Source organism: Pongo abelii, chromosome 9 (assembly GCF_028885655.2).
Source record: "Pongo abelii isolate AG06213 chromosome 9, NHGRI_mPonAbe1-v2.0_pri, whole genome shotgun sequence".
Classification (NCBI taxonomy): Eukaryota; Metazoa; Chordata; class Mammalia; order Primates; family Hominidae; genus Pongo; species Pongo abelii.
In genome coordinates this window covers 20,485,228-20,499,110 of record NC_071994.2, presented here as the reverse complement: position 1 = coordinate 20,499,110, position 13,883 = coordinate 20,485,228, and the positions used below count along the sequence as shown (strand labels likewise).

General features: G+C 42.2%; 1 protein-coding gene across 50 annotated transcripts in view; it reads left to right on the top strand.

Annotated features, from left to right (window-relative positions):
* ATG13 (autophagy related 13) overlaps positions 1 to 13,883 on the top strand; it is a 58,210-nt gene that overhangs the window by 24,513 nt on the left and 19,814 nt on the right. For all 50 annotated transcript variants that reach the window (XR_010141657.1, XR_010141661.1, XR_010141651.1 and 47 more), the window contains 5 exon segments: positions 5,569 to 5,650; positions 6,633 to 6,713; positions 7,168 to 7,287; positions 10,423 to 10,469; positions 11,463 to 11,603. Coding sequence is in view for 36 of the 50 variants with exons in the window: in NM_001131462.2 (NP_001124934.1) it covers positions 5,582 to 5,650; positions 6,633 to 6,713; positions 7,168 to 7,287; positions 10,423 to 10,469; positions 11,463 to 11,603 (458 nt within the window). In the remaining 14 variants the exon portion in view is untranslated.

The window sequence follows — 13,883 nt, the reverse complement described above, 5'->3', positions numbered from 1 at the left end:
GTCTAAATTGTGTAGTGACCTATTCAGGATAATTAGCATATTCATCACCTTAAACATTTATTGTTTCTTTGTGATGAGAACATTTAAAAACCTCTCTTTTTAACTGGGCACCAGTGGCTCATGTCTGTAATCCCAGCACTTTGGAAGGCTGAGGCAGGTGAATTGCTTGAGTCCAGGAGTTCAAAACCAGCCTGGCCAACATGGCATAACCCTGTCTCTACTAAAAATACAAAAATCAGCTGGGCGAGGTGGCGCATGCCTGTAATCCCAGCTACTCAGGGAGGCTGAGGCACCAGAATCGCTTGAACCTGGGAGTCGGAAGTTGCAGTAAGCCAAGATCGCACCATTGCACTCCAGCCTGGGTGACAGAGTGAGACTCTGTCTCAAAAACAAAACAAAAAAACCTCTCTTGCTATTTTGAAATATACATTATTGTTAACTCCAGTCATTCTGCTATGATATAGAACACTGGAACTTATTCCTCCTATCTAACTGTGGCCTTGTACCTGCTGACCAATTTCTCACCATCAACCTACACCCTACTTCCCTATCCTTTGGTAACTTCTATTCTACTCTCTACTACTTTAATAACAACATCTTAGATTCCACGAGTGAGATCATGCAGTATTTGTCTTTCCATGCCTGGCTTATTTCACCTAACATAATGCTCTCCAGGTTCATTCATGTTGCTGCAAATTACAGGATTTTACTCTTTTTCTGTGGCTAATTTCTATGATATATATATTCCACTTTTTCTGTTTGTTTGTTTTTTGAGACAGTCTCACTCTGTCACCCAGGCTGGAGTGCAATGTTGTGGTATTGGCTCACTGCAACCTCCGCCTCCCAGGTTCAAGCCATTCTCCCACCTCAGCTTTCCAAGTAGCTGGGACTACAGGCGTGTGCCACCACACTCGGCTAATTTTTTTTTTTTTTTTTTTTTTTGAGAAGGAGTCTCGCTCTGTTGCCCTGGCTGGAGTGTAGTGGTGCGATCTCGGCTCACTGCAACCTCCACCTCCCGGGTTCAAGTGATTCTCCTGCCTCGGCCTCCCAAGTAGCTGGGACTGCAGGCGCCTACCACCATGTCTGGCTAATTTTTTGTATTTTTAATAGAGACAGGGTTTTACTATGTTGGCCAGGCTGGTCTCAAACTCCTGACCTCATGATCTGCCTACCTTGGCCTCCCACAGTGCTGGGATTATAGGCGTGAGCCACCATGCCCAGCTTCCACATTTTCTTTATCTTCATTGATAGACATTTAGGGTGATTCTATATCTTGGCTATTGTGAATTGGGCCAATTGTCATAGTGGTTATTGTTGGCTTCCTGGACTAGTTGCTAGAGATAGTCTGACTTCATTGACTCATTAGTGTAGATAGTAGGTTGGCTTCTTGGGCTGGTTGCTGCAGGTTGTGGGTCAGAATTCTGTCTTTATATATATATTGCCCAGCTGTAACTGTAATAGGTCCGTTGTTCATTTCGTGCAGCAAGTGATTATGCCGAGACACTGGGTTGCAGCAGAGAAAAGAGGTTTAATTATAGGGTTCCCAAAACAGGAAACAGGAGGAACCCTCAAATCCGCCTCCCCAGGGAGTTTGTGGGTAGAGTTTCAATTTAAGAGTTTGAGAGTGGGCTGAAGTATGGAGATCATTGGTCAAAGTATGCAGAGTAAAGTCATGGCACAGAGAGATGAAGAAACTATATTCTTACACTGGTTTGGTTTCTCTGTAGGGGGGGCCTTTAAACTGTTTGGTGTCAGCTATTCTGCTGTGCTTCAGGATCTGCTTATGCAATTTTTTTTTTTTTCTTTTTTGACAGGGTCTTGCTCTGTCGCCCATGTTGGTGTGTAGTGGCACGATCTCAGCTCACTGCAGTCTCTGCCTCCCAGGCTCAAGCAATCCTCCTGTCTCAGCCTCCTGAGTAGCTGGGACTACCATGCCCAGCTAATTTTTATATTTTGTTTTTCTAGAGATAGGGTTTCACCATGTTGCCCAGGCTGGTCTCAAACTCTTGGACTAAAGTGATTCTCCCACCTTGGCCCCCCAAAGTACTGGGATTACAGGCATGAGCCACTGTGCCCATGTACTTAAGCAATTCTTAAACAAAAGTCTTATGATTCTAACATCAGGGAACCTATCTATAGAACAGTAGACAACTCAAACGCTGCTGGGACTGTGAACTGGTACAGATACGTCAAACCTTTCTGGCAGTGTGTATTTAAGCTAAACATACGTACCGTGTACTAAATGACCCACCATTAACACTCCTGACTTTGTCTCTGATAGCAGTGAATGTTTACATCCACCAAAAGACACATATAAGAATATGATAGCTAAAAACAGGAAACAACTCAAATGTTTATCATCAGTAGAATTTTATTTATTTATTTATTTAAGATGGAGTCTTGCTCCATTGCCCAGGCTGGAGGGCAGTGGTGCGATCTCGGCTCACTGCACCCTCTGCCTCCTGGGTTCAAGCAGTTCTCTGCCTCAGCCTCCTGAATAGCAGGGATTACAGGTGCCCACCATCACACCCAGCTAATTTTTGTATTTTTAGTAGAGACGGGGTTTCACCATCTTGGCCAGGCTGGTCTTGAACTCCTGACCTCGTGATCCACCCGCCTCGGCCTCCCAAAGTGCTGGGATTACAGGCGTGAGCCACTGTGCCCGGCCTAGAATTTATTTTTAATATTATGTTATATTCATGAGATAGGGTACTATGAAGCAATGAAAAAGAATAAACTGCTGCTACATCCAACAATATAGATGAATTGTATTATAGACATAATGTTGAATAAAAGCCACACACAAAAAAGTTAATATTATTGATTATATTTGTAAGAAATTCAAAACAGCCCAAACTAATCTGTGGTGATAGAAATCAGTAATTGTTTCCTTTTGGTGGATTTATAGACTGAGAGGGGTGTAATGGAGCCTTCTAGAATATTGGATATGTTCCATAACTTTATCTGGATTGTGGTTATATGGGTGTATACATATAAAAATATTTATTGACCTGTACACCCAAGATTTGTGCATTTCAATGCATCTAAGTTATACCTGAATTTTTTTTTTTTTTTTTTGAGACAGAGTTTTACTGCTGTTGCCCAGGCTGGAGTGCAGTGGAGCAGCCATGGCTCACTGCCCATGGCTCACTGCAGGCTTGACTTCCAGGGCTCAGGCCATTCTCCCACCTCATCCTCCCGAGTAGCTAGGACTATAGGCATGCACCACCATGCCTGGCTAAATTTTTTTGTGTTTTGAGTAGAGACAGATTGTGCCATGTTGTCCGGGCTGGTCTCCAACTCCTGGTCTAAAGTGATCCACCTGCCTCAGCCTCCCAAACTGTTGGGACTACAGGTGTGCACCACCGTGCCCGACCAAAAAAAAATTTAACGTGTACCCATTATTTCTTCTTTTAGCTCTCTTTTTGTTTATTCTTTTCCTTAAAATATTTTCCCAGTCTGGCTTCCCTGTTTTTGTTAAATGAAACTCTAGCCTCTCAGTTATCCACTTTTAAAACTCTGCCACTCCTTTATCCTGTTTCTTAAGTCATTAAATCTTATCAGCTCTTCCTTGTTTTTTTATTTTTGTGGGTTTTTTTTTTTTTTTTTTTTTTTTTGAGATGGAATCTCACTCTGCCACCCAGGCTGGAGTGCAGTGGCGCAATCTCAGCCCACTGCAACCTCTGGCCTCCTGGGTTCAAGCGATTCTCTTGCCTCAGCCTCTCAAGTAGCTGGTATTACAGGCGTGTGCCACCACGCCCAGCTAATTTTTGCATTTTTAGTAGAGACGGGTTTCACCATGTTGGCCAGGCTGGTCTCAAACTCCTAACCTCAGGTGATCCACCCGCCTCGGCCTCCCAAAGTGCTGGGATTACAGGCGTGAGCCACCGTGCCTGGCCTTCAGCTTTTCCTTTAAAATATCGCCCAATCATGCCTGTGCTAGATCATGCCTTCATCACGGTCCTTAATTATTGCCAAGGACCTAACTGATTTCCCCACTTTTCATACTCAAAAGTGTTCTGCATTATGCCCGTAAAGCTGTCTTTCTAAAGCACCATTCAGGATGTTGTTACCACTCCAATTGTGTCACTTCCTCTCGTCAAAAGCCTTGGGTGAGCTCCCCTGTCTCGCACACTAGGTGCAGATCTGGCTTCTAGAAGCTGATTGTATTCAAGATGCTCATGGTCTGGCCCCAACCAGCTGTATTACTTCCTGTGAACAAAAGTTCTCTGCAAAGGAATTTGTAGGAAAGAGACTTTATCTCAGTGAACAGTTTGTAAACTGGCAGAACAAAGGGAGGGTGCAAGTTTTATAGTGCCTAGGTTCAGAGTCAGGTCTGTTTATGCAAAGGAAGGATTGAAACTTGCCTAGTTCTGGTTGGTCAGCATAGCAAAGTTCTGATTGGTTGATACAGCTGCCCCCTGATTGGTTAGTTTCCAGGCCCAAAACCAGAAGTCTCTCAGACATTTGTTTCAAACAGCTGATTGAGGGAGTTCAGGGGGTGGGGGTTGGTGGTTCTTGCCCAGTTTAGCTTGGGATCAACAGCTCCAACAACGTGTCCAATCAACAATGGCTTGATTGTAAAAAGGGAGGTCTTGTACTACTTTTATACATGTTTTTGAGAACAAAGAGTACATGACTACTTGCTCCCCCAGCTATGGCCGTCTTGTTCTGTTTTAAACATGACACCCCTCAGCTGCGGGAGTCTATTTTATCTGCTGGCCCAGGACGTCCATTAACATTTTCCAACCATACTCAATCCTTTGGAAAACTGGAGAAAACTGGAGTACTTAATATTTCTAAACCTAATTTGCTCTCTATTGTTTATACCTCTTTGTTCATGCTCGTCTCTCTCTAAATGCATCCTTTCTCTCAAATCATTTCAACCTGGGAGGGCTTTTTTTGTTTGTTTTTTAATGAGACCGGGTCTCACCATGTTGATCTTGCCCAAGCTGGTCCAAATTCCTTGGCTCAAGCAGTCCTCCTGCCTTGGCCTCCCAATGTGTTGGGATTACAGGCATGACCCATAGCGGCCAGCCAGGGAGGGCATTCATGGTGTGTTTCATGAAATCCATGAATCCCCATGAAATTATATGCAAACATTCCTATATGTATGTTTTTTTCTGGAGAAAGGGCTTTTGTCAGTAGATTCTCAAAAGCCCATAGCTCCCAAAGTTAAATTGATTTAGTGGCCTTTGAAGGAATATAAATTAACTAATGTGTGTTCAGCAAAGTTTATGTCTCATTAAAATTTAGTCCTGAATCTGCTGGATGATGAAATAATTTTGAATGGATAATTATATTTAAAGCTGAAAGTTTCAGAATCAGGTAAAATGTTCTCATTCATTTTTTAGGTTCCTAGATGTAGCTCTGTGTAGAATCTATTTTCCTCAAACGATAGTATCTCAGTATTTTTCACTTTAGTATCTTTAGTTAAAGAAAATTTTTTTCCTCCCACTCCCACATGATTATTCCTAGGCTAGTAGACAATACCATCTCTGTATGCTTTGATGTATCAATGCCTTTTTAAAGATATTAGTCATTTTTTTTTCACTTTTTTTTTTTTAGATTCCTATAGGCAATGGAAACTGATCTCAATTCCCAGGACAGAAAGGACCTGGACAAGTTTATTAAATTTTTTGCCCTCAAGGTAATATGTCCATTCTCTTGAGCCTAGAACTGTTAGAAATAACTTCCGTGCTTCTCCCTTTTGCGAACAACTCTCTTTGGAAAGTAGCATAACAGCTTGCAGCTTGCCCATTTTAAGGGATACTTCTGTCTGTTGTCAACCAAACTGTGAGGTATGGGGGCGGTATTGGGGGTGTAGCTAAAATGTAGCTTCCAATTTTCCACAGCTACTTGTTCAAAAAAAAATTTTTTTTTTTTTTGCAAGCCTGTTTGCAGAAATGTCAAACTGTTATGCCAGGTTATTGGCACAGTATGTTCCCTTTGGGTGGGAACGAAGACCGTCAGCTGGAATGGGCAGCATTTTGGTCATCTTTCCTTAAGTTTCAACTAATCCTGAAATGTTCAACTTTTGTATATTCTTCCCTTCCTGGTAAATGAGGAATTAAAATTGAATTTTGAATGCCATATTTTCCTAAATCTAAAAATCATTTCTACCTATGTCACTCCTCTCAACCATTGCCATGCTAGAACAATCCATGTAGTTGATTTTAGTTGTAAAATTATGTGGAAGACTTTTGCCATATGGGCCAAATGATATGAATAATTGTGGAATTTTTGTTTTAAATCTACCATGGTGTTACAAGTTTGTGGCAGGGAATATTTAAAACCACAGTTGGACACGTTTCTTTATGAACATCATAGCCACCATGCTCAGCTTTCCTTCTGCCATATGAGAATATTACAGTTTGCAAGCCTCATCCTGTAATTCCTTTCACTGGTTGACACTGTACACTCAGGAATGTTTATAAAATTTTTTGTATGTAGTGTTTTTCCCATCTGTTTTCAAAAATTAAAATTATACTGTTTCCCAAAGTATACTTATGATTAATTGTCATCTTTTAAACTCTGTATTGGGAGGATTTTAACCCTGATCAGGAGCCAGATTAGTTTAAGACTTTTCATCATTTGAGGATTTCTTTTGTGTGTTTTTTTTTTTTTTTTAGACTGTCCAAGTGATTGTCCAGGCTCGGCTTGGTGAAAAGATTTGCACTCGTTCATCATCTTCTCCAACGGGTTCAGATTGGGTAAAATTCTATTATTTACTAAAGTGTATACTGTAGTGTTTGTCACAAGGAATGTGTAAAGTTCTCAAGTGCAATAATAAGTAATACCATTTATAGTATTATAAATAACAGTAAAATATCTAATTCCATTTGATCCATTTAATTGAAAAGGTTGTTCTTATTGTATGTTAATCCTGAATTTATTTGGTTCTTAACTTTCTGCTGTGATAGATGAAAAGCTTAGTCCTTGTAAGATAAAAATTGTATCTTGGCTAATTTTTGTAATGATAATTACCTTTTTCAACTTGAGATTTGGGGCTTTGATGCAGGATTATCCCTTATGGGGAAGGGAGAAGTGAATGAATTGTCTTCCTTAATCAGCCACAGCAATACTTGCATTACCCAGCATACACTAATTTCTTTTTCCATAATGTTCCTGTGAGTGTTTCATGCAAAAGTCCCTTTTGTTTTCCAGTTCAACTTAGCAATCAAAGACATCCCAGAGGTTACACATGAGGCAAAGAAGGCACTGGCAGGGCAACTGCCTGCGGTCGGGAGGTCCATGTGTGTGGAGATTTCACTTAAGACTTCTGAGGTAAGGCTGTAGCCAGGTTGGTGTCTTCATTTAGCACTCAAGGCTCCTCACACTCTGAATCCAGTTCATTTCTCAGTCTTATTCCTGCCCCTTTCCTCTCTGACATTCTTATCATTCTCTGAGGTGGTCATGGTTTTTTTTGTTCTTTTTTGTTTGTTTGTTTTGTTTTGTTTTTTTGAGACTGAGTCTCGATCTGTCGCCCAGGCTGGAGTGCAGTGGAGCGATCTTGGCTCACTGCAACCTCTGCCTCCCAGGATCAAGTGATTCTTCTGCCTCAGCCTCCTGAGTAGCTGGGATTACAGGTACATGCCACCATGCCTGGCTAATTTTTGTATTTTTAGTAGAGACAAGGTTTCACCATGTTAAGTCAGGCTGATCTCTAATTCCTGACCTTGTGATCTGCCCGCATTGGCCTCCCAAAGTGCTGGGATTACAAGGGTGAGCCACCGCGCCCACGCTGTTTTTTGTTTTTATTTATTTTTATTTTTTTGAGACAGAGTTTCACTCTTGTTGCCCAGGCTGGAGTGCAGTGGCACGATCTTCACTCACTCCAGCCTCCGCTTCCTGGATTCAAGCGAGTCTCCTGCTTTAGCCTCCCAAGTGGCTTGGATTACAGGCACCTGCCACCATGCCTGGCTAGTTTTTGTATTTTCAGTAGAGACAGGGTTTTGCCATTTTGGCCAGACTGGTCTTGAACTCCTGACCTCAGGTAATCCGCCCACTTTCGGCCTCCTAAAGTGCTGGGATTACAGGCGTGAGCTACTGCGCCTGGCCTGTTTTGTTTTTTGAGACAGGGTCTTGCTCAGTTACCCAGGCTGGAGTGCAGTGGCACAATCATGGCTCATTGCAGCCTCGACCTCCTAGGCTCAAACAGTCCTCCCACCTCAGCCTCCTGAGTAGCTGAGACTATAGGCATGCACCACCATGCCCAGCTAGTTTTTGTATTTTTTGTAGAGATGGGGTTTCACCATGTTGCCCAGGCTGGTCTCAAACTCCTGAGCTCAAGCAATCCGCCTGCCTCAGTCTCTCGAGTGCTGGGATTACAGGGGTCGTGGTTTTTGAACTTATTATTCCAACCACTTGGTATAGGCTTTTTACCCTCTTGTTCACATGACATACTTCTGCTCATCCTTCAAGACTCACGTGCTCTAGAAACTTTCCACCTTTTAATGGGAGATATAACTGCAGTCTTTACTTAGACTTCCTATGCTGCTTTGTTTATATTTGTTTCTAGAGTGTGACTTGCTGGGTGGTGGTGGTTGTTGCTTTTTGGGTTTTTGTTTTTTTTTTTTTTTGAGACAGAGTCACCTAGGTTGAGGCACAGTGGCACAATCTCAGCTCACTGCAACCTCTGCCTCCCGGGTTCAAGCGATTCTCATGCCTCAGCCTCCCGAGTAGCTGGGATTACAGGTGCATGCCCCCATGCCTGGCTATTTTTTGTATTTTTTGTAGAGACGGGGTTTCACCATGTTGGCCAGGCTGGTCTCGAACTCCTGACTTCCGGTGATCCACCTGCGTGGGCCTCCCAAAGTGCTAAGATTACAGGCCTGAGCCACCATGCTCAGCCGGCTGTTGTTTTGAGACTGGGTCTCACTCTGTCACCCAGGCTGGAGTGCAGTGGCGCAGTCATGGCTCACTGCAGCCTCAAATTCCTAGGTTCAGGGGATCCTCCCACCTCAGCCTTTCCAAGTAGCTGGGAGTATAGGCATGCACCACTACACATGGCTAATGTTTAAAAAAAAAATTTTTTGTAGAGACAGGGTCTCCCTGTACTGCCCAGACTGGAGTGCAGTTCTGCTTATAGCTCACTGCAGCTTCAAACTCCTGGCCTGAATTGATCCTCCTGCCTCACACTCCAGAAGTGCCAGGATTATAGGAGTGAGCCACTTTGCCCAGCCTGTATTGTGAGTTTTTAAAAATGTTTTTGCTTGCCTTATTTCACATTAGGATTGATGCAGATACTGTTTCAATGTATTTTCAGTAATAGATTATAAGGCTGTATGGTATAATGAAAGGTAAATAGAATTTGGAGCTACACAGAGCCAAGTTCAATCCCAGCTGAGTGACTTCAGCCAAATTACTTAACCCCACCCCCACTAGCACTTTTTTTTTCTGCTCTGTTGCCCAGGCTGGAGTGCAGTGGCACGATCTTGGCTCACTGCAACCTCCCCCTCCTGGGTTCAAGCAATTCTCTTGCCTCAGCCTGGTTCAAGCGATTCTCCTGCCTCAGCCTCCCGAGTAGCTGGGACTACAGGCACCCGCTACAACACCCAGCTAATTTTTGTATTTTTAGTACAACTCCCAAAGTGCTGGGATTAGAGGCATGAGCCACCATGCCTGGCCCAGCAATTGTAATTCTGAAAATTTTCCCAAAGAAATTAATTGAGTTTGTGGGAGAAGTTTTAGTCTCAAGGTTGTTTATCACAATATTTGCAGTAATGAAAATTAGAAACAACCTTTATTTTCACACTGAGATGAAGATACCCAAAAAAAAGAATAAAGAAACAACCTTAGCCAGGCACAGTGGCTCACGCCTGCAGTCCCAGCACTTTGGGATGCCGAGGCAGGCAGATCATAAGGTCAGGAGATCCAGACCATCCTGGCTAACGTGTGAAACCCCGTCTCTACTAAAAATACAAAAAATTAGATGGCTGGGATGGCAGGCGCCTATAGTCCCAGCTATTTGGGAGGCTGAGGCAGGAGAATGGGGTGAACTCTGGAGGCAGAGCTTGCAGTGAGCCCAGATCGCGCCACTGCACTCCAGCCTGGGCGACAGAGTGAGACTCTGTCTTCAAAAAAAAAAAAAGAGAAACAACCTTTATGTCTAAGAATTGGAGGACTGGTTGGATAAAATGATAGTCATATGGTGGGATACTGTGGAACCATTTTAAATGATTTAGAATTTTTAATTATAAGGAAAATTCCATGACATATTTATTAAGAAAAAGCAAGTCATCAAAATAGCATATAGACTGTGATTGTCCTTTTATTTAGAGAAGAGGCTTGTTCGATTATAAGTTGATATCCATTTTTTTCTTTTTGCTTATCTATACCTTTTAATATTTTTATAGTGACTGTAATGCTTTGAAATTAAAAATTTTTTAAACAAATATTTTAAATTTGTCCTTTCTACAGGGAGATTCCATGGAGCTGGAAATATGGTGTCTTGAAATGAATGAAAAGTAAGTGCTGCGTCTTAGGGTCCTTGGTTGTGGTTGCTGAGGATAAAGTAGATGACATCATGTGAAAAGCAGGGCTTTGTTTTCAGAGTCAGGGAGGGCATTCTGACCACTTAAAGCCAATAGGTCTTTGCTACAATTTGCTTCATCCTTGGCTTCCAGCCTAGACACAGAGATGACCTTCAGAGGGAACATCAGTCCAGAGAGACTCAGATACTACAGGGAAAGGAGCAGCAGAGAAGGCTGAAAAGGCTTTGTTGTTTTCCCAGAGTACAGCTAGTTCTCTGATTAAATCCCTTGTGAGCTCTTGTAATATGACTACTCTGTTTTGTCTGTTTTCTGTGTGGCAGCCATCCAATAAGATTTCCCCTCCCTGCTCCTTTTTACAGACTGTATGGGTCATGGATTGGAAATGCATGTTATTTCCTTTCCCCATTTTCTTCTTTCAAGGCAGATTAGCTTACCTCCTGCCTGAAGCTTCAGTTTTCAACAAGAGTATATAGGAAAATTGAGGAAATATCAACACATCAAAAGAAAAATCTTAGTGATAAGTATATGTGGTGGACATTAATATTCTTTATTGAGTAAATGCAATTGCCAGGTTATGGCCCAAAATTTTAGAGCCAAGCTGACTTTTCTGCAGACTTCTGTTAGATTATCGAGGTAGACAGCTCATAGGATAGTACATGTTTGCACCTTCAGTGTATATAATTGCAGTATTTATTTATTTATATGCTTTCAGATATGCTGCTTTATTTCTTTAAAAAAAAAAAAAACCACTTTGAAGCTAGAAAAAAATATATTGGGTGCCTTTTGTGCTCATTTGCCTGTGTCTAGTACATGAGAAAGTAAAACATTGGCTTACCTCAATAATCTGTTGATAAAGGTGTAATTAGAGTTCTCTGGTTAGTCAGAACATGTCTTAATAATAAATTTGGTCTTGTGTAGCTCCAGCACTAAATAGAAGAATGCTGACCGTATCTTTGTGCCTGGCAGGTGTGATAAAGAAATCAAAGTTTCCTACACGGTGTACAACAGACTGTCATTGCTGCTGAAGTCTCTTCTTGCTATAACTAGGGTGACACCAGCCTATAGGCTCTCCAGAAAACAAGGGCATGAATATGTCATATTATACAGGTAAACAGCATAGATGGTCATCTTGATTCACTCATCAACCTCCTCACTTTGCACATTGTCTGGCATTTAGATGTTCTGTGATGATGTTTTGGACAGTTGGTTGGTTTGTTGGATTATTGATGCTGTCGCTTTCATATGATCACTATCCAGCCTGCCTTATGAACCTCACCCTTCCAAAGCCACCAGGTTTATTATCCTTTTCTATATGCACAATCATAATTCCTGTGGAATGGATGTTGAGGTCCTAGTGATAAACATCTTACAGCTAGGGAAGGAAGTCAAGAGTTTTATTTATTTAGAGACAGAGTCCCGCCCCATCGCCCAGGTTAGAGTGCAATAGCGCGATCTTGGCCCATTGCAGCTTCTGCCTCCCAGGTTCAAGTGATTCTCCTGCCTTAGCCTCCCGAGTAGATGGGACTACAGGCACCCGCCACCACGCCCAGCTAATTTTTGTATTTTTAGTACAGACAGGGTTTCATCACATTGGCCAGGCTGGTCTCGAACTCCTGACCTTGTGATCCGCCTGCCTCAGCCTCCCAAAGTGCTGGGATTACAAGGTGTGAGCCACGGTGCCTGGCATGGAAGTAAAGACTTTAAAAAACAGTCTATACTGGGAAGATTCCACAGTTTTCTGTATTCCAGGGTTAAATTAAAACTTTATCTAACAAACTGTTAACTCAGTTTAAGTTTTTAATTAGTTGTCTGTGGATATAAAGAACTGGTCAACAGAGTATTTTCCTTGGAGCATTTCACCTCAGCACATTTATTGAGCACCTTCTTAGTGCAAGCATTGTGCCAGGAGAACTGAAGAACTGTACAGAGGCCCAGCATTAGAGGTGGTTTAATATAGTGAGGGAAACAATTTGATACATGTATAATTATTTTTAAAAAGCAGGATTTGAAAACTGCAAACCAGAATCAGGAAAAAAAGGTACTGAGAGAATATAGAAAGATAAAATTTGTTCTGGTTGGTAAACAGTGCAGGTCTTATGGAGGAAGTAGCATTCAAGCTGGCCTATTAGGGAAAGAGAATTTGAGCTGGTAGAAGTGAGGGAGAATAATTATTCCAGATGGAGAGTTCAGCAGCTAGCAAGGCACAAAGTGGAGGGCAGGGTAAGAGCTCTGCTCAGATTGTCAGATGAACCGGAGTGGTGGAGTAGAGGGTATGTAGCAAAGTGTGAGAGAAGAGCTTGGAATGCTGGGGTCCCAAATCTACCAAAGACGCCTTTCTTGTGTATTTAGTGATAAGCCATTGGTTTAAGCCTTTGCCTTACATGTGTAGAGCTGATTTTTAGACAAATAGTATAGCAAGATAGAGGGACCAAAGGAGGAGAGACTTATCTAGTTCTGTTGAAATAATCCAGTACCTGAGAATAGTTGTCATTTCCTTTAACTTTCTTAGCAATATCCTAGCAAGCCTAACCATGTCTATTTTTCTAGGTCTTTAATAAATTTTTGCTGTCTTCTCTGTAGTATTCTGATTTCAAGTTGTTTTATTTGAAAATTGCTAGACTTTTATTGAGATATATTAGAACGATACCCTACTAAAATCATCGGCTTAGTTACCTAGGACTGGTAGTCCTTTTCATACCAGTGTTTAAAGTGTTCCTTTATCATGTGTCTCTGGAGTAATCATTATTGCTCACAGGGGCCGGATGCATTCCTGTAATCCCAGCACTTTGAGAGGCTGAGGTAGGTGGTCACTTGAGGATAGGAGTTCGAGACAAGCCTGACCAACATAGCGAAACACTGTCTCTACTAAAAATACAAAAAATTAGCTGGGCAGGGTGGCACGCTCCTGTAATCGCAGCTACTCGGGAGACTGAGGCACGAGAATCACTTGAACCCCAGAGGCGGAGGTTGCAGGGAACCAAGATCACACCACTGCACTCCAGCCTGGGTGACAGGGCTATACTGTATCTGAAAAAAACCCAAAGAAACTAGTACTGCTCACAGGATGTTGATCATTTAGGAGTGCTTTTGGATACAAATAACTGTAGCTTAGATCTAGAGATGTGGGTGATCTCAGAGGTAGACTTGGCTTTTCCACCTGCTTTTTATACTATTGTTAGAAGGTTAACAGCCTGATACCATTAAAGAATAGTCTTGACCAGGTGTAGTGGCTCACGCCTATAATCCCAGCACTTTGGGAGGCCGAGGCAGGAGGATCACCTGAGGTCAGGAGTTCAGGACCAGCCTGGGCAACATAGTGATACCTTGTCTCTACTAAAAATTTAAAAAATTAGCCAGGTGTGGTCGTTCGCATCTGTAGTCCCAGCT